The sequence below is a fragment of the Neolamprologus brichardi genome, chromosome 22 (genome assembly GCF_056152115.1).
Source record: "Neolamprologus brichardi isolate AB-2024 chromosome 22, ASM5615211v1, whole genome shotgun sequence".
NCBI lineage: Eukaryota > Metazoa > Chordata > Actinopteri > Cichliformes > Cichlidae > Neolamprologus > Neolamprologus brichardi.
Genome location: NC_142124.1, coordinates 20,927,415 through 20,952,614, shown reverse-complemented (window position 1 = coordinate 20,952,614; position 25,200 = coordinate 20,927,415). Strand labels below are relative to the sequence as shown.

Genomic DNA, 25,200 nt, shown 5'->3' with positions numbered 1-25,200 from the left:
GATGAGTTTAGAGACGGCAAAGCAAGAAGGGTCTGGAAACTTTAAAATTACAGAGAGAGAGAGAGCTAGCTGAGCCGTCTTGGAGAAGCTGAACTGCTGTAATTACAGTCAGGTGTTTTTGTCTCGCCTGCCCAAACGCCGCTGGCCCACTTACACGCTCACACACATCATTAACACACACACACCCGCACTCACTCGCACTGCATGTCGCAGGGCTTTTAGGTGAGGCTAATGTGCAGAGGGGCAGCCCAAATCTCAGGGTTCAATAGACTTTAAATGAAGACAGGAGATGGAGGGGTGCTTTCCGGCTGAGATGTTGAGATTGCTTTTTTTTTTGGTCTTACTATCCTGCATTTACCACTACAGTACTACTATATCAAGGTCATTAGGGTATTTGTCATTATCATCTATTCTATTCTTATACTGGCTTTAGAAAATAATTTACTGTATGACCTTGTGAACTGACTCACCTGTAAATTAAAAGCAAGAAAAGAAAGATGACAGGTTAATTGCTCTTATCTGCAGTTCATTTACTGTGTTTCCTCTTTGGCTTTCTTTCAGGTTAAGGCCAGACTGTCCACAACAGCTCTAGAGACGCAGGTACCCAAATTCTCACTCTCACAAGCAGAAGCTAAACAGCTTTTAGACAGGTGCCATCAATTTAAAAGACTTGTCCGATCAGTCCATGTTGTTTGTTAACAGCCATCACCGAATTTTTAATCAGCTCTCATTAAGAAATTTGATGCTTCTGCACTCTGAAAACTTTGTTGGGTGACTCAGCGGAAGGCTTCAGTCACCGATAATGGGCACAATCATTGTTTGAGACTTGATGAAGGACGAAATGGATCACTTCTGCACAAAATTAGTTGCAGTCATTAGATCATGGCGGCACCAGAATAGAAGGCGATAAGATGCTCTATATACTGTCAAGCTGTCGCAATATTTTACAGAAGAGTCTATCTCTCTCGATGAGACATTAATCTCACGCTGGTGGTATTTTTGTCATAGGAAGATGGTTCAGTAGGCGACTGTGGTCTTTACTTCTGCTATTATCAGGCTGAGACCTCGTCTTGTAGCTGAAGGCTCATTGCAGACCACCAATGATAGACGCAGCTCTCTGTGTTCAATGAGACAGGTGTCAGGTGTTGCATTTACTGTTCTGCAGGACACATCTGCAACCTAAACTGTTGATCTGACCTTTTATCCAACTGAGTGGGCTACTCGTTGCACTTACAAGTCATTAGTACATTTTGTTTACTTAAAGAAAATAAAGAAGCATTTTATTAACTTTGCAGAGAAAAAAAGTGAAATGGCCATGGTATACAGATGAGCCAAAGTGATTTTAGATTTTAATTTAATTTTGCTTTTTTTTATTATGTCATCTTCAAAATGGTCTAAGTATTTATTGCGATCTTCATCTGCTGTTGCTTTCTGAAGTTTCTTTCATTTTTAAAAAATTTCAGTCAGAGGTGAAGAGGAACGGGCGAGTGGTTCAGGGCTATCCACCTATCACAGAGGCACAGGAGGAACATGAGGAAGATGCGGAGCTGGAGGAGCAGGAGGCCGTGACCGTATCTTTGTTATCACGGCAGAAACAAGCAGTGAACCTCAGGGGGGCTGGTGAGAAGTCTCCAATGTGCGGACCCAGCCAGAAGAGCATGGCACAAAACTCTAGCAGGTCTCGGAGGAAGATCCAGGAAATTACTCTCAACACTTTAGATCCTTCCAATCTCAGCCCCAGGTGAGTTTGTTCTCCATTGATTGGTCTTACTTCCTGTCTAGGCCTGTTTCCCTGTGAATCCACACTATGCCTATTTTTATATTTCTTTGGAAGAGTGCATATGCCGCAAACCAGAAATGAGTCAAAACTGTCATCAGTGACAAACAGTATGTGTATTTACTAAACGCTGTGACAGACTAATGGAAGTCTAACCCTCTTAATGTCTATTATGTGATCTATCAGTGAGGGTATACAGAAAAGGTTTCACACCCTGAAACGTGCAGTTCTTACAGAAACTGCAAAATGGAAGAAATATATCTCGGACTCCGACGACCTCAGTCAGCATATTAAATGTTACATTTCATGACAGCACAATCAGAAAACGACTAAATAAATATGGCTTGTTTGGAAAGACTGCACAAAGAAAGCCTCTTCTTTCTAAAGAGAACATGGCAGCACAGGTTAGGTTTGCAGAGTTACATCTGAGCAAACCACAAGGCTTCTGGAACAATGTCCTTTTGACAGATGAGACCAAAGTGAAGCTATTTGGATATACAGCAACATGTTTGGTAAAATCCAAAAATAGCATATGAGCAGAATCACAGGTCATTTGGTTGTTTTGCAACCACATGACCTTGGATGCCTTGCAGTCACTGAGCTGACCATGAACACCAAACCAAAGTATTCTAGAGTCAAATATGAGGCTATTTGTCCAGCAGCTAAAGCTACAACAGACCTCTACGATCCTCTAAGATCATGTGGCAGGACCGTAAAGGAGCTGTGCATACATGACACCTCTATGAACTGAAGCAACATTGTAAAGAAGAGTGGAACAAAATTCCTCCACAATGATATGAGTTGTTGATAAAGTCATGCAGAAAACCTTCACTGCAAATTACTGCTGCTAAAAGTGGTTCTGTAAGCTATTGAATCATGGGAGGCATTTAGTTTCTCACAGCACTGAATAGAGTCGTGTTAAAACTTTCTCTAATGACACACACATGAATGAATCATTATGGAAAGAAGGAACCAACTGCATTAATTAATTCCTGATGAGAGACCTCCAAGCACTTTCACTCATGTACATGGAAAGCAGAAGTCAGGGAGCAGCAGCAAGATCCCAGAACGAACAGAGCAGACATCAGAAGACGTGGTATTAGTTAAGTCAGACATTATATATAAAGAAAGACTGAGGTGAAGGTGGGTTGCAAAGTGGCTTGCATCTTCACAGCAACTGTGGACAGGCTGGAGAAGCTTAAGTAGGAATCACATGACTCATTTGCCAGTTGAATGTGTGGAAGTGAAGCAGATGAACGTGGGTTGGTGTCAACTGGTGTTCATATCATACTCACATTCACCCTTTGTCCAACACACATTATTGTATGACATGTGTTGGACAAAGGGTTAAATAGAGGGTTTAAAATGTATTATAAGAGACATTTTTGTATTTTTAAAGATGTAACCCCGTTTCCAGTCTTTATGCTCATCATGGTTTAGACTGGATCATTTTAATTTAGCCAACATAATAAACTTAATGGGATGAATATTTGTCAGTGACATAGAGTATAAATCAAACAAGCTGGTTATTCTTATATAACTTATATAACTATCTTATATAAAAATAAAAATAACTGGCTAAATACACAAAATCTGTTGTAATATATATAGAATTCAGCTACATATTTTTTAAATTGCCGTTTATATTCACAAATATGTATCACTGTGTTGATGTTAAAACTATGAATTTCAAATATATGGAAAATTTCAGTTTGTTTTTAAACACATAATCTTATATTTCTGGCCTAAAAATATTTTAGGGAATAGCATCATAATGCAATAGCCAAAATGAGTACATTGTGTAGTGTTATTGCACAATAATATAATAATATCTCTCTGCAGGATAGTGGATGGTACTGAAGACAGTCAGGGGACAGAGAGCTCCCTGGCCTTCTCTTTCTCTAACCAAGGCCATCCTGTCAGTGAACCAACCAGTGCCTCAGCACCAACCACAGGTATTCTCTTCATGTAGCACAACTCACAGACATGAACCTATGTCATTTACTGTCCCAGATGCAAAAACACTTTGTAGACAGAGTGCTTAATGGCTGTATAATGGCTGTAGTGCAATCAGCTGTGGGGTGTATATTGGTCCTTGATTGAAGGGAATTATTTCTTATTTGTTACAGATATGCTGCACATAAGCACAGCCGAATTAGCAGCTAAAGCGGAGGAGACCAGAGGACAACTGCGACACCTCGATCAACAGGTGGGATCTTGCGTGCATTTATATTCAATTTTAAGTTAAAAACTTTATGGTAAGAGCAAGAATTAAGAGGAGTTTGTTATCTTAGATTAAGTTTAATGCTCTCATAGAAACATGACTGTGGTGAGACAGAGAGTGATAAAGATAGAGAGACAGGGCTCAAGTAAGCACAAACCATATGGCTGTATCAGCATGTCAGCCACAAGACAAATGAAAGGACTGAGGGAAGTAATGAAGCAAAAAAGACAAACAAATAAGCATTTTAAACCCTATTAGTTCATTTCGTTTATTTAATCTTTCTCTATTTTTATTTTTTCACATTAACATACAGTTGAAATGCTGTAGATTTTAGTCATATTTTTATTTTTAATTCTCGTGGTGCTCTGTCAAACTTAAAATGTCCACACATACACGCAAACAGACTGCCGTGCTGTTTCCTATGGTTTTGATTGGCGGGCGGCTAAATTGACATTAGACCCCTTGGCAGGTGAGGAGGAGTGTTCGCCTCCTCCTGTTAAGCCTTGGTGTGTATCATATGGGATGACTGAGGTAGAGAGAAAAGAGAAAGAAAAAAGAAAAAAAAATAGACAAAAAAATGAGATCCTCTGGACTTTTTTTTTTTTTTTTTGCTGTTGTTGCTAGTAGAAACATGATGTGTGTAAAGCATGAGTAGTGAAAGAAATCTATAAAAGAGAGGAAAGACAATGGCACAGCCTTTTCACAGCTATGCACACTGGCTCTGTGCCTCCTCTGTCTCTGTGGGTGACCGGTGGTTAACAGGAAGGACCTCAGCATGGTCTTGTAGGCTGTTAATCCACACTTGGATCCATTCAAAGCGATCACCATAGGAGATGAAAAGGGGCATTTGAATTGAACCCTATCAGCTCCCCATGCAAACGTACACTAGTCTAACAAAAGCACGACAAAGGAGACCAAAAAAATCATTTATAGGCAAAAAGAAATTACATTTATTTTAAGCTATGCTAGCACTGGCTGATTTATTCAGCAATAGTGAGATACCCAATTTTGTCATTTTTAATCAAAATCAGAAAAGGTTCCTGTTGAGATGATAATCCAAGGGGGTAATTTTCACTTCTTGTTTCTGCCTTTATTCAAAGGAGACGCTACCACTGAATAACAAAGCTCGAACTTTATTTTTTCAAAATTCAGTAAGGCCATCTGAGCCAAAGACTTACAAGGTTAACATCATTCAGACCTAAACCACATTCTCACCATTTTAACTCCAGATTTTTCTTCATGCTGCTATAAGACATACTTCTTGCTCTTTGGCCTCTTACACTTGCCCTGCGACTTGACACCATGACAGGACCGTTTATTTATCCAGTGGGAGAAATTCAAATTCAAATGAGGCCTAACATGGTGACCTCTGTACTACGCCAAGGAAATCATCATGTACATAGGAGAGCAGAAGCAATGGGAGCATTACCTGAACAGCTTGAGTAATTAGATGCATAATTACTAAAAGAGGCTGCTAGAAAGACATGAAATAACACAATAGGCATGCCTGCTCATTAGTAGCGACCCACTTTTGAACACAATGAACAATAAGAAACAAAGAAAAAGTCAGGTACTTGAAACTAAGGCATGAATACAGCAGAAGTTTTAAACAGATGTTAGAATTAAATCAGTCTCTCATATAAGAGAAATTTAAATAATCCTGTCTTAAATTAAACTAAAATGAGTACATATCAATCATATGTATGTCATGCAATAAGCCCAACAGTAAGCAAAGGAAAGCACTGTGAATTTATTCACTGCATGATCTCCCAGGCGGCATAGAGAGCAATCAGGATTTTAGTATTCATGCAATTTCCTGCTGTTGTTTAATATGTTGGATTACTATATTTATGCACTGCAGCACTACAGCTCAACACTTTTAAAACACTCGTGGATAAGTAAACATCAGCTTTGTTTGGTCTAACTATGCTCTTACTGACTTTGAGGGTACCTGTCGCTGCATCGCTGCTGTTTCTCTAGCCCGTCTATCTCTGACGTGGGCGTACTAGAATCACGTTGACAGCGTGTCAGATTGGACTGGACTGCCACTCTTGGCTTTTCTATTTTTATCAGAGTCAGAGTTTAGACCCGGCCACATGTGAGAGGGAGAGATTGAAAAAGGGGGGATGTTTTTCTATGGTAAAAGCAAAAGTAGGATTTTGGTCAGGGTTTCGTGATGCTGATCAAAGTTTAACAACCTCAATTCTGTAAGATGCTAAACATCCTGCCTAAAAACGACTGAGCCGGATAATCACTTTGGACAACATTCGCCTAGGCGGCAACATAACGATGCGAGCTGAGAGAGGAAATGGAAGTTCCCAGCCTGATTAGGTCTGTCGTGATCACAATATACTTGAGTGCTCATCCTCATCACCTCTTGACATATTCATGCAGCGACCGGAGCAATTCCCACCTGGAGTTGTGTGTCCCGCTGGGGGCTGATGTGCATCCAGTTGCGCTGGCGTGCATGATTGGCCTGATGAATGGTCATGAGTGCTTTGACTGGCAGAAGCAGATGGCACGTTGGCAGCGCTTCATGGTCGTGCCTTCTGTGGACACGCCACGTGCAGAGAGCTACTAATCAGCAACCCCTCTCATCAGTGTAATGACCAATTATAGCAGCTTGAAGTTACATGCAAAACGGCAGGCACGAAATAGATATTTGACCTGGAAGGGCTGACCTGAAAAAAATAAATTCATAATCTGTGGCTTTTTGTTGATTAGCAGTGTCTCTTCACAAGTTTGTGTCATGTATTCAGAAAAATCTATTTGATTGTAATGACTGGAATGTGAGAGTTATAGTCAAATTTGTTAAGCAAAATATAGCAAATGCAGTCTTGTAGATTGTAGCTATAAACCTCCAGAACTGCAAAATGAAGCCCACGTTCAAGTTCTAAAAACTGCAGTTCCTCCAGTGGCCACTTGAGGCTGGATCTGAATCAGTCCCCATAAACTGAAATGGCCAACCTTACTGGTTTGCAGTCTAGTAAAAGTTCTGGGGTTATGTGTCTAATTTCTTCCTTCATTACAATTCTACATGTATTTGCTGAACTGGGCCTCCCCGTGGTTCTGGTGCTGTTTGTGCTTTTGGAGCATATTAATGGAATAATTTGGCTTGCTTTAATGTATGTGAAGGTTCTCAGTGATCTAGGTCATCATAGTCTAAGGAGTTTGGAAAGAAAAGCATCTTTCCAAGCTCCTTAGACTACGCCGTACACTTTGGGAGGAACACCTTTCAATTGCTGAGGGAGTATGAAAAGGAATCGAGGAAATTAGCGGATTATAGGAACCATCTCCGCTTGGTTTATTGCGCCGCCTGTAGAAGAGGTTAGTTCTTCGGTTTTCCCTAAAATATCTTCATATTATAAAAAAAGAAGTGCAATTTCAACAGAACGTCTCAGTCTTTCTTCGTGATATATGTGTAAAATTACAGAAAAGGTTCTGGTAGCTCAGCGCCCAGACAGACATAACATTTTTGTTGATTGATGAAAATGTTCTTTTTTTTAAAAAACAAAATTTCTACAGTAGACAGTGAAAAATAGTAATTTTCATGTCATTAAATTGTTTATCTGTCACTTAACTACTTTGGTGGAGTGTGAATAGCTGCTCCAAAAACATATGTCCTCCTTCATATTTTCCAAAGCTGACCCAGGCCTTACATTTGACACTCATCCTCTAGACAATAAAGCCAGTATTGCTGATAGATGGACAACATTAGTGGCATTTTTTTTTTTTTTTTATAACACAGCCAAAAAGCATTGTCTAAAGTCAGCCGTAACAATTTTCAGCCATGTTCTGATTTCGTGGGGCAGAGAGTGTGATCTGTATTCAGCAGCCCGAGGAATTTTGGTACCTTGGTTGGAGGTGTGCAGTTTGTTTGGTATGCAGTACTTTTTCACAGCTCACTGTGGATTCTCGTTATTGCACTACTTTCCTGCAAAGTCTAACAAAACGATCCACTGACAAAAACAACTTAAATGGTTGTCTAATTGTAGTCGGCGCACTAACCGCTGGGACAAACAAACAAAGCCAACCTTTTTTTTTCCTTTTTTTTGCATTTGGATGCCTTTCGTGTGAACCAGTAGCAGCAGTAGGACTGTTAAAAATGAACATACAGTGGGAAGGGTGGGATAAAGATGCACTTTATTGTGTACATTTTCTATAAATATGCATATGAATCTAGGATGGGAGCTGCAGATTCCAGTAAAAGCTACCACACAGGGACTTAAAATAAACTAAAAGCTGGCTTCCGCAAAAACAAAAAAAATATTGTAACCCATATGACACCAACACAATATTTTTTTTATTTTCAATACTTGTGGAGTGCTTTGGATGAAGTATACCAGCCATAGTTGCAGGCAGATTGTCTCTTGATTCTTGTTTGTTTCTGCAGGTGAGCACCCTTCGAAGAGAAGTGGCCGACCTGGGGCAGGTCATGAAGAGAATGGCTCAACTCATGGAGACCCTCATGATGTCAGTGCCACAACCTGCAGTAGTCTGCCCCACACACTACTCCCCAGCACGCCACACATACCTACACCATTCCCCCTCCCGTCAGACTTTCCCTTCACCATTCCCCTCTCAGACTGCCACAGTGTGGACAGAAACACCCATATCGTTACCTTCCTCTCCCCTCATCATGTCCCATCAGCATAGCACATTGTGCCACTCCCTCATACACAAAACCCAGGACCTCCTTTTGGGGGACATAGATATTCCCAGCTCAACTCCATCTCCAACTGCCAGCTCATTGGCCCTTCAAGTGCAGCCATCCTCTGTGATCTCAGAGCCACACATGCCTTTGTCGCACCTCAGCTCTCCAGAGTTTCCCCAATGCAGAGGCAGGGCTTCTAGCTCCATTAGGCCAGGTGCACACAGTCCACCTCCGCAGGACGGAGGACATGAGGGTCTTATTCAGAGCTCTGGTGGTTCTCCTCAAACTGGACTCGGGGATGTCAACCACAACCCAACCAAGGATTTGTAGCAGACCTTAATCACAAATGTCTTGGAGTCTGCAGGACTTTCTCAAGAACACTTTTTGGGATATTTTCCTAAACTCAAGCTAAGACTGATAAACTGGGGTCCCCTCTACCACTGGAAAATGTTTACAGGGACACAACTCAGATGTTTTTCTTCTTTTTGTTTAAAGGCACGTGTTTCAAATTCCCATTGCATGAAAACAAGTACAGAAGGTTTAGGTGTGTTAGCTTTACCTTATAGAAACTACGTGTTGTTAGAGGCTTGGGTCGGTTGTGGAGCTCTGGTCTTTCTGGTCCGTAGCGGCAACTATCAGCTTACCTCCAGTACCTTCCCCCACAGCAAGCCTGTGCCATAATGTAGGATGGAGTAGAAAAACAAGATTTTTTTATTTTTTTTTGCTTTTGACTGAAAATGGTTTTGTGCTGGAGGAGAAAGCACTGGGAGTGCTGGGTTTAGAACAAGCGGTGAGGGTGTGTTGTGGAGGGCAACCCTCTCTTTTAACCCCTTTTTCCTTGCTCATTCAACCTGTGTCAGATGCTCTGGATTTCATGGAACAGTGACTGGTTGGACTTGGAGCACAGAACGGCGTGAGTAGAGAGATGGGAAGTACTGTGCTCTTCACCGCTGGCCCTCGGGAAAGTGTGGGGGGAGGGGAGGGGGGGGGGGGGGTGGAAGAAGACAGTTAAGGAGGTGGTGGTAGGGTATGGTGTGCCTCAGGCACCACAGCCCCTGCTGTTGTCTGTCACTAAGAGCACAGGGACTTTCTTTCTCCCTCTCCGTTTCTCCTTTCCAGTGTTTCTCTCCAAACACCTCTCTCTCTTTCTCCTTCCTTCCTCTCTCTCTCTCTGCATGCCTATCCGAGCCTTTTGAGTAGTGCCTGTAGACAAACATTAACATGCTGCATGTCACCCTGTGGAAATCCAGCTTGCCATTTATCTAACTATTTAAAGGAAACACAGTTCAGTCTTTAATAGCTGAACCTGGCATTTTACTGATGCTTATTTATTGGACGTGGGCTTAGTTAAAAAAAAAAATCTGATTAATTTAGCACAAGATAGTCGCCCATGTTGTGAAAAGGCCTGGAGCAAATATTACCGATGCTAAATTGGTTCATGATCCGCAATGTAGACTTTTTCTCCAGGATCATCAATCCTGAGATCCACTTTCTCAACTGCTCAGAGTGAAGGCAATATCCCCACATAAAAGCACAATAAGGACATAAAGACGCTTTTATATTTCTATGAATGTATCGATACTAAAGCTGTATTTTTTTACCTCAGAAATTGCACGAGTGTGGGATGGCAGTAAATGATGCTACTGTATATAAAAAAGTTATGGCAGTGCTGTTTGCTGGTATCAGCTGATGCAATCCTAAACCAGGAAAAGGTCATAACTCTCATCCCGACAGATCTACTGTTCTCTTTTGGATTCATGTAGGTTTGACTCTGCTTCTCTGCAAATGGAATGTACTGTAATCAAACTTTTATCCCTAACATTTTGATATTTATTAGATAAAAAAAAATGTTATGCTAATAAACAGCAGTTATGACTGTTACCTACTATGTTTTTTGTTGTTGTTTTTGTTTAGTAAAATATTCAAGAACTGAAAAGAGGTTATTCAAGGGCACAACATCCAAGGAGCTACAATTTCCTGTGCAAAAGTGTTGAGCCACTCCTCATTTCTATTTTCCTTACAAGGAGCCATACTTGTATCTTGGAATTTTGTTATCATAATTTTCTTACATTTTTTAAGTTGATTCTGTAAAAAATGATGAGGAAAAATAGTTTGACAGGAATGAAATAGTATTTTTGCACCAACAAGATGATTCACTAAGAACTATTAGTGAAAGTGTCATCATGGCATTTGGATAAATGGATGACAAAAGAAAAAGTGCCAGAAATAGGGCATTAGGACATGAGGAAAGCATCTCTCAGTGGAAAAGTGGCTGTGAAGAAGTCATTCATAAGGAAGAAAAACAGGGAGAAATGCTACTAACCTGGACTGAAAATCAGTGGCAACAGGTCTTATGGCCTGATGAATCCATATTTGAAATTTCTGGTTCAAATTGTCACTAGTATGTATCTAGAAGGTCAGGAGGGGTGTACAACAGTGAGTGTCTACAGCCATCTGTAAAACACAGTGGAAGCTCTTTCATGCATTTCAACTTGTCAAAACTGACTGATAGATTTTTTTATTTTTTTTTTATCCACCATGCAAAACCATCTGGAAAGCATATGATTGCCAGCAGCTTATTTTTTTCAGCATGACAATGATCCCAAAAACGCTGCCAATGGAGCAAAAGTATGCCTGGATAGAAAAATGCACCGACTGGTGTCCTCAGAGCCCCGACCTCAACATTACTGAAGGAGTGTGGGATCATCTCGACAGCGAACGCTACAAAAGGCTTCCAACATCCGAATAAGGGCTTTGAATGTCCTTCAAGACGCCCAGAGAACTATTCCTGAAGACTACTTAAAGAAATTAAGAGAATGCTTCCTAAGATAGTTCAGACTATGTTGAAAATGTACCAAATATTGACATGAACAACACATGACAGTACTGAAATGTTGGTGCTTAGCCTTGTCCAAGTACAACTGTGATGATGTGAATCATCACAGGGGGATTGTTACATCCATCTGCAGTAATTTGTATCTGACGGCATGACTTTGTTCTGGGGCCTTCTCGTCCTTCTAAGTGCATAAAGGAGAGAGGAAAGGACAGCAGCAAAATCTCAGTACAGTACTGAGCAGACATCAGTAACAAAATGATCCATATCAAGTCAGGTATAGCAGAAAGTGGAGAAGGTGGGATTGCAAAGTAGCTTGCAGACTATTTAAATGAATCGGATTCAATTTTCAATTCAATTCAATTTTATTTATATAGCGCCAAATCACAACAAATGTCGCCTCAAGGCGCTTCATAGATACAGAGAAAAACCCAACAATCATATGACCCCCAATGAGCAAGCACTTTGGCGACAGTGGGAAGGAAAAACTCCCTTTTAACAGGAAGAAACCTCCGGCAGAACCAGGCTCAGGGAGGGACGGCCATCTGCTGCGACCGGTTGGGGTGAGAGAAGGAAGACAGGATAAAAGACATGCTGTGGAAGAGAGACAGAGGTTAATAACAGATATGATTCAATGCAGAGAAGTCTACTAATACATAGTGAGTGAGAAAGGTGACTGGAAAGGAAAAACTCAATGCATCATGGGAATCCCCCGGCAGCCTACGTCTATTGCAGCATAACTAAGGGAGGATTCAGGGTCACCTGGTCCAGCCCTAACTATATGCTTTAGGAAAAAGGAAAGTTTTAAGCCTAATCTTAAAAGTAGAGATAGTGTCTGTCTCCCGAATCCAAACTGGAAGCTGGTTCCACAGAAGAGGGGCCTGAAAACTGAAGGCTCTGCCTCCCATTCTACTTTTAAATACTCTAGGAACAACAAGTAAGCGTGCAGAGCGAGAGCGAAGTGCTCTAATAGGGTGATATGGTACTACAAGGTCATTAAGATAAGATGGGGCCTGATTATTTAAGACCTTGTATGTGAGGAGCAGGATTTTGAATTCAATTCTGGATTTAACAGGAAGCCAATGAAGGGAAGCCAAAACAGGAGCCATCCAGGTCTTTATGTCTTTAAGACATTCCTGCAGTTTAACTAATTGGTGTGTGTTATCTGGCTTCATGGACAGATAGAGCTGGGTGTCATCTGCATAGCAGTGAAAATGTATGCTATGTCTTCTAATGATGCTGCCTAAAGGAAGCATGTATAATGTAAACAGAATTGGTCCTAGCACTGAACCCTGTGGAACTCCATAATTAACCTCAGTGTGTGAAGAGGACTCTCCATTTACATGCACAAATTGGAGTCTATTAGATAGATATGATACAAACCACTGCAGTGCAGTACCTGTAATACCTACAGCATGTTCTAATCGCTCTAATAGGATATTATGGTCAACAGTATCGAATGCTGCACTAAGGTCTAGCAGGACAAGCACAGAGATGAGTCCACTGTCAGAGGCCATAAGAAGATCATTTGTAACCTTCACTAAAGCTGTTTCTGAGCTGTGATGAACTCTGAAGTGGGATGTGTGGAAGGAGATCAGCTGATCTGCCATGAGTGCCTGAGCTTAGCTCCTTAGCGCCAATAAACCTAGAAGTGTGCAGGTTTATTGAACTTAAACAACCCAGGGGATAATAATAAATACCAACTTTCATTGCATTTTATCAAAAAGCTGTTGAAGCATTTTGTTGTCAAATGTCAACCTCATGGCAGGACAAAGAAGAATCTCACAGAATCTCCAAAATGAATAGGATTCATTCCCTAAGGAACGTGAATGAAACAAAAAAAAGAAGCAAGAACAACAACAACAAAAAAACCCAACAACAATAAGGTTGCATCAAAATTACTAAAATATGTTTTGTTGTATGGCACACAATGAAAAATATTAGGTCATTTGACACCTTTTTATGATCATGAATCTGATCTGAGATAATCTTATTATTTTGTGCTTTATTTGATCTGCAGCTAATATGTTTTGTTCCTGGACTTGGAGACAGGATTTCTGTTATGCAACATGAGGTACTTTGATTTGTTTATAATACTAATGTACCTTTTCTTTGTGTACTCATGTGTTCGCCCTTTGTTAGCTGTGTAACGCTTCATCTAAAGTGAAACCACTGGGTCCCACCAGTGACGTAGGCTGGGGTGAAACCTGAGCAAGTATGCGTGCCGGGGATCATGCTGACACACCTGTTCAAAGATCCAGCTGCTCTTACCTGGTGAGGTGCCGCTCCAGTGTGTTTGCTTGTTTTTGTATATCTTTAAAAAAGTGTTTTTTCTGGGGAATACTGGATCTATCTGAATCAGAAACACGCTCAGTGGAGATGATGGAGACACCAGAGCCATCATGTCGAGATGTGTGTTGATGGGCGAAGCATTTTTAGAATCAAAACAAAGATGTTGGGTCAAAACGCTCCCCTCCCCACCAGAAAATGTCATGTTTTTCCCGTACCAGACAAGCCGGTAAGCGGTGGTGTGTTTGCACTGTGAACGATTACTTGTGTACTTAGCAGCACCTCCAGCACATCTGTGGGAATGCTGTCATTTAGCCCAGGGTCTTGGAGACCCATCCATATTTAATGGTGTGCAGACAATCCTCTGACTATTTATGCATCGTTTTATCCACCTGCTAGGAAAACTCATCTTTTATTCACCGCTTTTCCACTTTATCTGTCATTAGCAAACTGAGGCCCATCTGGCTTCCTGCTTTGCATCCTTCCTTTCATCTTTCTTCTTTTCACTTACAATTTTCAATGAAAGTTGAGTTTTATTTAGAGGGATGGACGGAATAGGAAATGGCTCTAAAGAAATGCTTTAAAAAAGGAGTTAAAAGAGGTTCTACGTGCACTGATTTAATACATGGTTCTTCATTTTTAAACTTATTATACAATGAACTTTGTGTTTAATATCCTTTCTATTGCTGTGTGTCTCTATATGTGCGTGTGTGTGCGAGTGTGTGTTTTCTATCCACTCGATTCACATTGTTTGATGATGGCCCTGACCCAAATACAGCAACTATTCATCCCTGTCCACCCTTTTCATCGGAAACACACACAGAAATACAGCGTGGGTGTGCACACACACATTCACTCTTCCATTCAAATGAGCACTTTATCCCAGTTAAAAGAGCCACTTCACTGGTCCCTCACCCCAGATTTCACCACTCAAACACCCCATCACTGTGCGGGAGGTGAGAACTAATGAAAAACAGGTAACAGGGGGAAAAAAGTTAATTTCTCCCCTTTCGTCTCAGCAGTCATAATGGAGGTATGTATAAATCTGCCAGATGGTTATGGTTTGGTCTTTTCATTCAAGCCTTACAGAGCTTTATCTGAAAGAAAAAAAAAGCTAGACTGCCAAATGGAGAACACATTATGTTTGTATCTCATTGTCGTGTGTCATTCTTTGACTTGTGCGTGTGTGTGGTGCTGCCTTTTTGTTGCTTGGGCCTCTATGAGAGCACACAAACACATGTAAATGGAGAGGCTCTCTGTACAAGAGCTTTACATTTATCTGTTCCACTCTGAGATGGTGGCTGCTGTTGCACAACCAAATACTTATATTTGGATTTGGGTAAAGCGGGGAGGGGCGGTTTCATCTTTGTGTTTGATAAATGAGTCTGAGCTTCTCCTCTGGGTGCTACGGTATAAGTGGTGGTAGGGGTAGCAGCGGAACAATGAGCATGTGAGATGTAGAGATTAATGGTTGCTTCTTCTTTTAGGGATGTAGGTCTGGCTGGGCCCATCAGCGGAGGAGAGGAGATGGCTGCTAAATTACCTCTTTTGCCGCTCACCTGTCGAGCAGTAGTCTGGCACTTTTAAATGCAAGATAGAAGGATCATCAGCATGAAGAGCTCTTAGTAAATTGTGGTCTTGCCTTGTGTGGTGAAAGGGTCCCTGTTGAAAAGTCTGGTCAAAAATGTTTAGACATTTAAGTGAGAAGGAAGAAAGCTTTAGTCTGTCGGTAAATGTAATGCCTAGGAGCATTTTATCCTTTGAAGCACTTTAAAGCTGTCAGACAGCCATATATGGAGTGCCTTTAGATTCTTTTGTGTGGTTGTGTGTTTTGTTAAGGATAACTAGCCAAAATTAACATTTCAAAAAAAAAAAAAAGATACCTGCAGTTTTCCTCTTTTAGCCGTCCAAGCTGAGACTATTTCATAGCCTGAGATGCCAGCTGAAACATTAAACTGGTAGGATAAATAATAAGGCTCTTGTCTCAGCATGGGTTTCTTAGCTCTGAGCCCTAATTAGTTTTCTGGGCATTTTTTTTGTCACCTTAAAGTAACTATACCTATTATTAGGTGTTTTTCAGGGCTGGTATTTGAAGTAATTTTGGGCATATCTATCTATCTATCTATCTATCCATCCATCCATCCATCCATCCATCCATCCATCCTTCCTTCCTTCCTTCCTTCCTTCCTTCCTTCCTTCCTTCCTTCCTCACAAACATTCACACCTACAGGCAATTTAACATCACCAGTTAACCTAACACCACTAACTGCATTTTTCAGGACTGTGGTAGGAGGAAGAAATGACCCATACATACACAGGGGAGCATGCAAACTCGACACAGAAAGGCCAGGTGGAGGATTTGAACCCATCACCTTCTTGAGGCAACAGTGCTAACATATATAGCACAATGGTGTGGTGGTTAGATTGTATGTATAGATAGATAGACAGATCCATAATTTGTCTACTGTGGCACTGAATCAGATTTTAAAGCAGATTTTCTGTTGTTCGGGAGCCTGAATTATCACTTTTCTCAAAATCCCCTTGTGTATTCACAACCATTTATCACACATTTTCTTTCTTTATTTGGAGTAACGCTTTGCTCGGATGACAGTTCTGGGCTTTAATATGACTAATACACTATTTTTTTTACTAGAAAAACTGTGTATTAAATGACAATGTGAAAACAATGTGAAAGCTGTTTCTTGCAGCACTCAGCTGAGGTCTTCTCTCAGGAGTACAGACCAGAGGCAGAACTAAAAGAGAATGAATTTTTGACCTGTATTCACCAGATGACCAAAAACGCATCTTCAGATGAGATAAAATTGAGTGCAGTGCTTGTTCTGTGCACCTCAGCCACAGTCAGCAGATTAGCTGATGGCTCAGCTGATGCAACTGGGATACTCTCATATAGGGCATGTTATTTTCAGTCTGCCTATGGTTAGAAAACACTGCAAGCCACTTTGCAACAAACTTCCACCTTTTATGTTGTGTCCAACTTAATAAACACATCTTTTGTCACTAATGCCCGCTCTCTTCCATCATTCCAGCTTTGCAAGTATGCACATGGAGGGGAGGTTCCATAACAGTTGTCTGTGTGGAAAACTGGACTTGTACACTTTAAACAATGTAGGGCGAATGAGGAAGACTACAACAATTGTTTTTCTTCTCATTAGGGTCATTTTTGAAAGTGTTTTAAGAACCAGCAGTTTCCAGGATTTAGAATGGTACAATTATATAGGTATTGCTGTGAAACTGAATCTACAGGGTGTGAGTAAAAAGTGTTTGCATCTCACGCGAACTTTCTAAATGATACATTCAAAAGCTGTTTTTGTCTTTGAACTTAATTGGTGTCACAAGCCCAGTTTTTGTCACATTTTAATGCACTTAATCTTCGCTTTGTGTCAGCCCCGCTCCTGAGGCCCATGCACATCAACCTAATTGCGCATTATGAATCACTGGAAACAACAGTGTCTCTGTAAAAAAGACCCAAGGCTCTTTGAGGGTTGCACAGTACAGTAGAGCCACCCTGGTCCTGGGTGAAATAGCCCCATAGATCTTCATAAAGACACCACAGCTTCCTCCATCGCAGCAGCTGAGATCCATCTGAGTCACGCAGGTTCGCTGCAGTGTGTGTGTGTGTGTGTGTGTGTGTGTGTGTGTGTGTGTGTGTTTAAAAAAAACATAGCAGAAACAAAGAGGCTGGTGAGATTGTGACATGCCCAGCAGCAATCAGCGTTTGATGTGGGAGTCTACTGTATTCATCACACTCACCTCAGCGTGGAGAAGAGATGGAAGACGCTGTGTAAGGAAGACAGAGGGGAGGGAAAAGGTCACATACAGCATCAGACGAGGATAAGAAGAGTCCTCCGGAGAAGGAGAATTTCAATTTTATTGTCTAAATCAGCACAAACAACTTATAATAGTACTAATACAACAATATAATGCTAGGATTTTTTTTCACGTCTTACGCTGCAGTGGAAACGGATTTAGAGCTATGATGAACCATCAGGCTTGCCCAGTAATAAAGTCAACACCAGGATCACCCAGTCCCCCACCAGCACAAGTCCTACATGTGTGGCAGTCTGTGGTTACTGTGTGGGCTTCTCTTATGGAAGGTCTAAGTACCCTTAAACCAGAGGTTTTTGAATGAATCTGAATGATCTATCTGAAATTTATTTTCCCAACTCTTTGAAATCAAACACTTTCTAACTGAAAGAAGACTGTTATTAGGGACACTTCTCATAGACCTCACAGGGTCAACAATATTTATTTATCATGTGGAAAGGTAATTACATCTCATTCTTTTCTTCTTTTTTTAAGCTATTTTTAGACCAGTAAAGATCTTCTCCTTACTGATTACATCACTACAAAGCCATAAGGAAAACTAGCTTTTTCAGTCATTTATTAACAAAAAAAGGAGACACACACTAAGAGCAAGCAGGAAAAGTAAGTATATGCTTGGCATCAGGGTGTAGTTCATGGAAGCAAAACATTGGCTTGAATGGTGGAGGGGTTTTCTTGCATGTAATTCACTTTTAATACTGTGTCCCTTGAAGCTGTCTTTGGTGTGCACCAAGCATGTTTACTATGACTCTGTCATTGTCTTTCCATTCAATGGCAAACCGAAGCTTTGCTCTAATGTTGTGTTTGGACAGCAAAGGTTTTGTACCTGGTGCTGCTCTCATGTCGGTCAAACGCTTTCTGATTGTGAATGGATTCAGTTTCTGTGTCTGTGGAGAGGTCATCACAAGAGTTAGCTAGTAAATTAGACTAGAAGTAACTGAAGTGAAATTCAAAGTACCAAGTATCAGTACTCTCTATCAAAAAGGAAGTGGGTACTGATACTTGTGTGGTGGTTCCCTGGGAGAACACCCTGGACAGGTCACCAATCTATCGCACAGACAGCCATTCATGTTCAAATTCAAACCAATTTAAGCATGAATGTTCAAATCAGTGTGAAGGCAATTCATCACCAGTTAACCTGACCCCATGCTTGTCTTTGGGAGAGACCCTGGAGGAACCCATGAAGAATCCACACAGAAAAGACCGGACTGGACTCAAACCCAGGACCTTCTTGCTGCGACGGGACTGTGCTAGCCACTGCTTTACAAAAACAAAACAATTAAATAATAACATTTAAAAAATATTATTGGATAGATCAATAGACGGATAATGATGATTTTAAAATATAAAAAATATATAGATGTATGCTAAAGTGTAACCACAACAGCTATAGAAAGCACATATTATTGGGGGGGTTTTTTTGTATTTTTCTATGGGAATCGATGTAAATACAGCCATGTAATTTTCACCATTTAGAATCAACAGCAGCTGTTTGCTTCTGATAGAGAAGCAAACAGCTTCCACACGATAGCCCTAGCCCATCTCTGAAAACCCACTGCAACAGAAATATGTTGCACTTCCTTTGCAACAGCTCAGTAGGTACATAACTAAGAAAGACATACTAAGAGGTTACCATATAATTTTATTTATTTTTTTATCCAGAAGGTGCTGTGAAGTTCACTGGGCTAAGTGGAGCATGGGTTAAGAAGAGCATTATTTTGAGGCTGAGTATTGGGGGTTATTAGAACTCATTGCCTTGAGGCCAAGAGAGAGACACTGAGAACCAGTTTAGAGTCCATCCTATTCTTAAGCTCCATGGCCTAAAGAAAATCTGGTTTATTAGACTGTGAGTTAATACCTAGAAACAAAACCAAATTTGCCTGTTGTAGAGCAAATCCACTTCTCTCAGACGGATGGACGTCACTGTCACATCCATTAGGTTAGCCCTAATGACAGAAATGCATATAAGAACATGTTAAATATATTATAATAAATGACTAGCATGGAGGGAGGGGTGCTATTTGTGTTTAACAATAACAAAATAAGGAGTTTGGCTTTTAGAAATGATTTTGAAGGCTGATGGCTCCCTCTGCTGTTGATATATAATATCCAGGCACTCTCCATGCTGCACACACTCTTTCAGCAGTTTGGACACTTCAACAAGATGCAGCCATTTTAATGTTACCATAACACCTCTGCTCTTCCTGATATGAGAAAATAAACTCTTTGTAGTTTTAGCTTAGATGTGGTGTACGTGAAGGCCAGCATAATGGCAAAACTGTCCTGAATTCAGAGCTGTGGTGGTGTTTTGTCTGCCGGTTAAATATTTTAGAAATGTACACAAACAGATCACAAATTCATGGAACCATTTACTGACACAAAAAATAATTTAATATACAGTTTTTATAATAATATATATGATGAAATATTCATAAAGACAACAGGTACTGAAACTGACATTATCATTAGTTAATACAGTTATTACAGGTAATGATAATTGCAATCCTTAAAACAGGAGCAAAAAGTTGCAAAATACATGTGTGTGTGTGTGTGTGTGTGTGTGTGTGTGTGTGTGTGTGTGTGTGTGTGTGTGTGTGTGTGTGTGTGTGTGTGTGTGTGTAATATAAATATATGTATGACACTACAAATATGTGACATGATGATAGATTTGCCTGGGATTTATATCTTGTTAAAGCTAGTCCCTCTATCAGGCACCTTTGGGAGCCACTAGTTGTTCAAAATGCCACTGTTGTCTGGGGTGGTGGGTGCACTGGCGCAGGAAAAGACCTCCTGTGCTGCGCTTGTTGTCGCCTTCCTCTTTTACAGCCTCCAGACATAACTGAGACAGTTGGTGAACGAGCTGGCCGCTCAGCTGTGGAAAAGTGGAAAACATATGCAGAGAGTCAGCTAAATGCCCCGGGTAGTCATAAAAACTGTCTGTCGCTCAATTCTTCTTCTTGCCTTTATGAACTTCCACTGGAGTCTGCCGGGGGTCAATCGGTGGCTGGCGCAAGGAGAGAGGACCGCCCTCTCTCCCTCAGTATCCAAACACAATGTCCCCGTGGGACCCCATCGCACTTCACCCTCAGAGTTTAGATCACAGTGCTACAACAGCAAGAGATCAGCTTCACTGATGTCTCCCTTATCTGTTGTTATCATCAAGTAATCTGTAATTATGGTTACCTGGCTACCTGTCCCAGTGCATGGTGCCACATCCATGGCCCCACCCTGCAGTCCCCGACCTTGGGGATAGTCTGCACATCTGCCAGTACCAACACTGTACAGCTGCAAGCAGATACAGACATGATGCCTCACAGTCCATCCATACACAACCTGTTCATATATTCGTGTGCATGTATGAGCATGTGAGAGCTTGTGATACCTCTCCTGACAGTGCAGTTCTGTCCTGGGGGATATAAAGCTGTGGGTAGACTGTAGTTAGGAACCAGTGAAAGTTCCTACAGCCCAGACTCCTCTTCAGCCGCAGACGCTCCGTGATGTTCGGGTTTTCAGACTGGACAAAGAAAGAAAGTTTCATTTTTTTGTCTGTGGTGCACACTCACCAGACAATCTCTTGACCAGATGTGTTGACTCACACACGCACACACACATATTCACAAACACCTGTCTGATGAAATGAGCAAGCGTGTCCCTTCTGTAGTAGATTTTCTTGTACGTGTCCATCCAGGTTTCAGCAACCCGGATCTTGTTCCTCTGAAGCAAGTCCTGATCTGGGAAGCGATACGGCAGGTGGCGGCGAATGAGGTGGCCCACGCGGGAGCAAGGTACCACCTCCATGGAGCCGCCGCATGACCACACCTATAAGAATGTAGTAGTATTTTAGTAATAAAGATTATAATTGTTTTCTGTGTTTCTTTTTTTTTTAATTCCCTGTTTGTTAGTCATATTGTTTCATATTTTAATGGTCATCCCAGGCAGACAAGTTGATTTATAACATTTTTGCTCTCACACTTGTACATTCATCAGTGGGCCAGGACATTCCCAGACCACTGTCCAAGCTGAAATTTCCATTTGCAAAAGGCATCATCTCATAGCACAGCAATTCTAAAGCACTAACAGAAGGCAACCGAATCACTCAGGCGAAGCATCGCTAAAATACCTTACTTGGCTTAAAGTAAAAAGCAAATGCAGTCTGTCATCTCTCTGTCTGGTGTATGTGCACTGGAGGATTTAGCAGGAAAGTTGACATCAAATGAGTTTTCCTTTACCCGGATAGACAGCTCAATTTGCTCTGCACCCCATAGCACCATCCCAGGGTCATAGGCTCCCACGCTCTGGAAGAAATGTCGGTCGATAGCCACAACTCCACCTCCTAACGCTGGGCTCCTGTCACAAACAGAACCAGCATCATTTTTTTTTTAAAAGAACTGCACGGATGTGTTGGTATCTCTGGAGTAGAGTGACATAATGGACTTCAGGATGTTAAAGTCTGGGTTTGCAACACAAGGACAAACAGATCCACATGTATGGTCCTTAGTTTTTATACTTCTGTATTCTAATTGGTCATATTTTCTAGATTTTTCAAAGGCAAAGGTCAGTTATGCACTTACACATACCGTGTAAAATTATATCTGTTCCGTCTTTCGTAATATGGTTCATTTAGCATTGTTATCATGCAAATAAGAAGTCATTAAATCTAACTTGCACCCCTTAACAGCTGCACACTTACTGCAGAGGTTGGACAGCCATCTCTGGGTCTTTATCTTGCAACTCTGGATTTGATTCCCAAAAGAAGTCAAGTCTCCAGTCGAACACCCCCCTAACTGGCCACTGGGTGGCATTGTACCGAAAGGACTGCCAGTCTATCACATCCATGATGGGGGACACCACTCTGGTCCTAAGAAGACACCACATTCTGGATCTCAGCAGCTCTTTTTATTTGCATTTATTAAGTGTGGTGAGTGAGACTGCTTTGTATGTAAAGCATGCCACTACTAGTCAAGTTATAGCTAATAACTCCTTGACTACATTTACATTTACTAATCTGTGCACAACTAGGTAAAATAGACACTGCGTTTTCATTTCTGTATGCATGTGTTTGAAATTGCAAACGCCGGCTGTGTCACAGGAAGTTCAGAAACATGTACTGTCCTTTGTCGGGGAATGTTTTGGCTCCCCATGTGTGCTGTTTGAAATATCCATGCCAAATGACCATGTGTGGTGTGACGCTTTAAGGAAATGAAAAGATCAAAAAGGGAATTGAGAAAAAATGGGAGAGGGGTCAAACATGTGGCCGAGAGAGCCGAATGGTTGCAGATTCCAAGCCCGAGCCCTCAGCTTAATTACCTAGTCTAATTAGAGCCACGCTGCAGGCAGCCTGAGACATAAGACGAGAGCCAAATCATGGGAGCTCAGTGCTCGATACACACACATACACCTCATGCATCGCCCTGCTTTGCTAATGAGTAAGGGCGAATGATAAGTCGGAACCCTTCATCTCCTCACAAGTGTTTCTGTCCAAAGGCTGAACTCATTAGAGAAAGTAAAAAAAAATCTGGCACAGTAACTGTTTATATTTTGACATGTCACCCATTTAAGAACTTGCATTTGGAATCCTGTTAGTATGCAGCATCTTTCTCACCGTAAAATATGAAAATAGATTTTTAATTGGAATAACTAAAAAAAGTACCTGTCCTGGGCAATTCTCTCCAACAGCGGTTCCAGCCAGCCCTTTTGGCATTCACAGTGGGAGTCCATGAACACCAGCACCTCCCCAACAGCCCTGGTAGCACCTAATGTCCGGCAACCTCCAACCCCGAGGCGTTTGGTGCTGCGAATCAAACGCACTCCATCCAGATGAGACACGTACTCACTCAGCCCAGTCTTCAGGTGACCTAGGAGGAGCACAGAGAAAAGGCGGAACAAGCTGTCAGCACACTGAATTAATGGATGGATGGATGGATGGATGGATATGTTCACCCTGTTGACTTAGGTCGTCCACCAGCAGGACCTCCTGCAGATACTGTTTAGGTGCAGTGTCGAGGACGCTGTGTACTGTGCGTAGGAGAGTGGACCAAGCCTCGTCATTAAAACAGATAACAACACTGGCCGACGGCAGAGACTCGATGTGTTGCTCCCCCAAACACCTGTTGATGGGAGGGGGACAAATTGTGAAAGCGGTAACAACTACACTAACTTTTAGCGCTTGTTGAACTCCAGCATGGGGTAACTTTTGATTTATATTTTCAATCGTGCGCTTTGTTCACTCACTCTGGATGGCGCGCCTCTGGCAGCCTGCGATGCAGAGAAATCCTTTCGCTCACTACCTCATTGAAACCGTACTGCTGCAAAGCCCTGAGCTCCATATCCCTCTCCAAACCCTCCAGATGAAGGCGCACTGCTTTCCCCATTTCACCGTGCGTAGGTGGCCCGCGTACGGTGGTATCTTTACTTACTCCGGGAAGGAGCATCTTGTAACTCCGCTTTTTCTGTGGCGAGCTCTTGGTGCCATGTATGGATGGGACGAATAACAGCTGGTCTTCTTGCAGAGATTTCAGAGGAGTCAAATCGGCGCCTAGCTCCAAAGCAGGGTCATGGGAGTCCACGATGACCTCTAGATCCGGAGGACTGGCGATCCGCTGGAGGGGCTGGCGGGGAGGGCCGGGTTTGTGACGATTGCGGTCGCTGTCCCGATTAAAGAGATCCGAGAGCGCCAGCGCAACCAGGGCGAATCCGATGAGCAGCAACCAGAGGCAGAGCATCTTCCTCCGGACGGCGCTCCTCCGCCTCATGCTGAGCGACGGCGCAGGAGGCGTGAGACTGTGCTCAGAAGGCGGCCCGGTGCTGTTTTGAATTGCAGATGTGTTTGTTTTGCTTCATCTTGACGAGCACTGCATTTCATCAGAGTGATGCAACTCGACTAGAATGATTCAAGAAATAAATAGATCGCACACGAATCCCCTGAAGAAGAGTAGAGGTGCATTCATTGAGTACCAGAGCTGGGACAAGAGTGACATACAGTGCAGGTTTGAGACAAGTTCTCAACTTTGAAATGATGGAGTTTCGCTGACTTTGTCTTTCATCCAGCTCCTCCCGCGGTCCTAGAGCCTGTGCAAAATATTTTGCGTCATGTAAATCATGTAAAGGTGGTCACTTCCTGTATCCACCTGTTACTCAACCTGCTCAGGTCTTCGTCTCTACTTCATAACAAGAGGGATTAAAAGATAATGTTGGAAAAAATATAATTAAGAAAATTCTCCAGAACGCACAGAGTAGTATACACTTATTACTTTTCACTTTCCATCACAATAGAAATACAATGTTTAAAGTTTAGGAAGTCTACTTGGCTCAGAAGCCGTATTAGTATTGTCTTCTTGTCATCTTATTATTCCTGAAACGCCTTGTGGGGAATCCTAAAATACTCTAAATTAAGTGGTAAAAGCCATAATTAACTATTTCAAAACACATTTTTACTAGCTGGTGTGCTCAGTTATAAATAAGTCCGCACTGCAGTGGAAAGACACAATGTTTTTACATTTCCTCCAGTCTGTGTGTGAGAGTCTGCTTGTAGCAGGCGTCTCCCTCCGGGCGTCACACATCAAAGACGCTTCCTCTGGCCA

General features: G+C 41.8%; 2 protein-coding genes across 2 annotated transcripts in view; one reads left to right on the top strand and one right to left on the bottom strand.

Annotated features, from left to right (window-relative positions):
* The window catches only part of kcnh8 (potassium voltage-gated channel, subfamily H (eag-related), member 8), a 62,969-nt gene extending 53,390 nt beyond the window's left edge, over window positions 1-9,579 (top strand). Inside the window, exons 12-16 of the mRNA XM_006787625.3 lie at window positions 562-600; window positions 1,464-1,741; window positions 3,620-3,732; window positions 3,907-3,986; window positions 8,395-9,579. Coding sequence (XP_006787688.2) covers window positions 562-600; window positions 1,464-1,741; window positions 3,620-3,732; window positions 3,907-3,986; window positions 8,395-8,985 — 1,101 coding nt within the window. The 3' untranslated portion in view covers window positions 8,986-9,579. The remainder of the gene's footprint in view (window positions 1-561; window positions 601-1,463; window positions 1,742-3,619; window positions 3,733-3,906; window positions 3,987-8,394) is intronic.
* Window positions 9,580-20,259: 10,680 nt separating this feature from the next.
* Window positions 20,260-24,372, bottom strand: LOC102791024 (polypeptide N-acetylgalactosaminyltransferase 15-like). The gene is made up of 10 exons (XM_087835145.1): window positions 23,852-24,372; window positions 23,561-23,727; window positions 23,271-23,475; window positions 22,311-22,478; window positions 21,850-21,967; window positions 21,245-21,439; window positions 21,003-21,134; window positions 20,804-20,905; window positions 20,582-20,725; window positions 20,260-20,492 (listed from the first exon to the last, which is right to left on the bottom strand). Exons 1-10 carry the CDS (start codon window positions 24,370-24,372, stop codon window positions 20,328-20,330), a joined length of 1,917 nt encoding a protein of 638 aa, XP_087691271.1. The 3' UTR covers window positions 20,260-20,327.
* Between the last annotated feature and the right edge of the window lie 828 nt (window positions 24,373-25,200).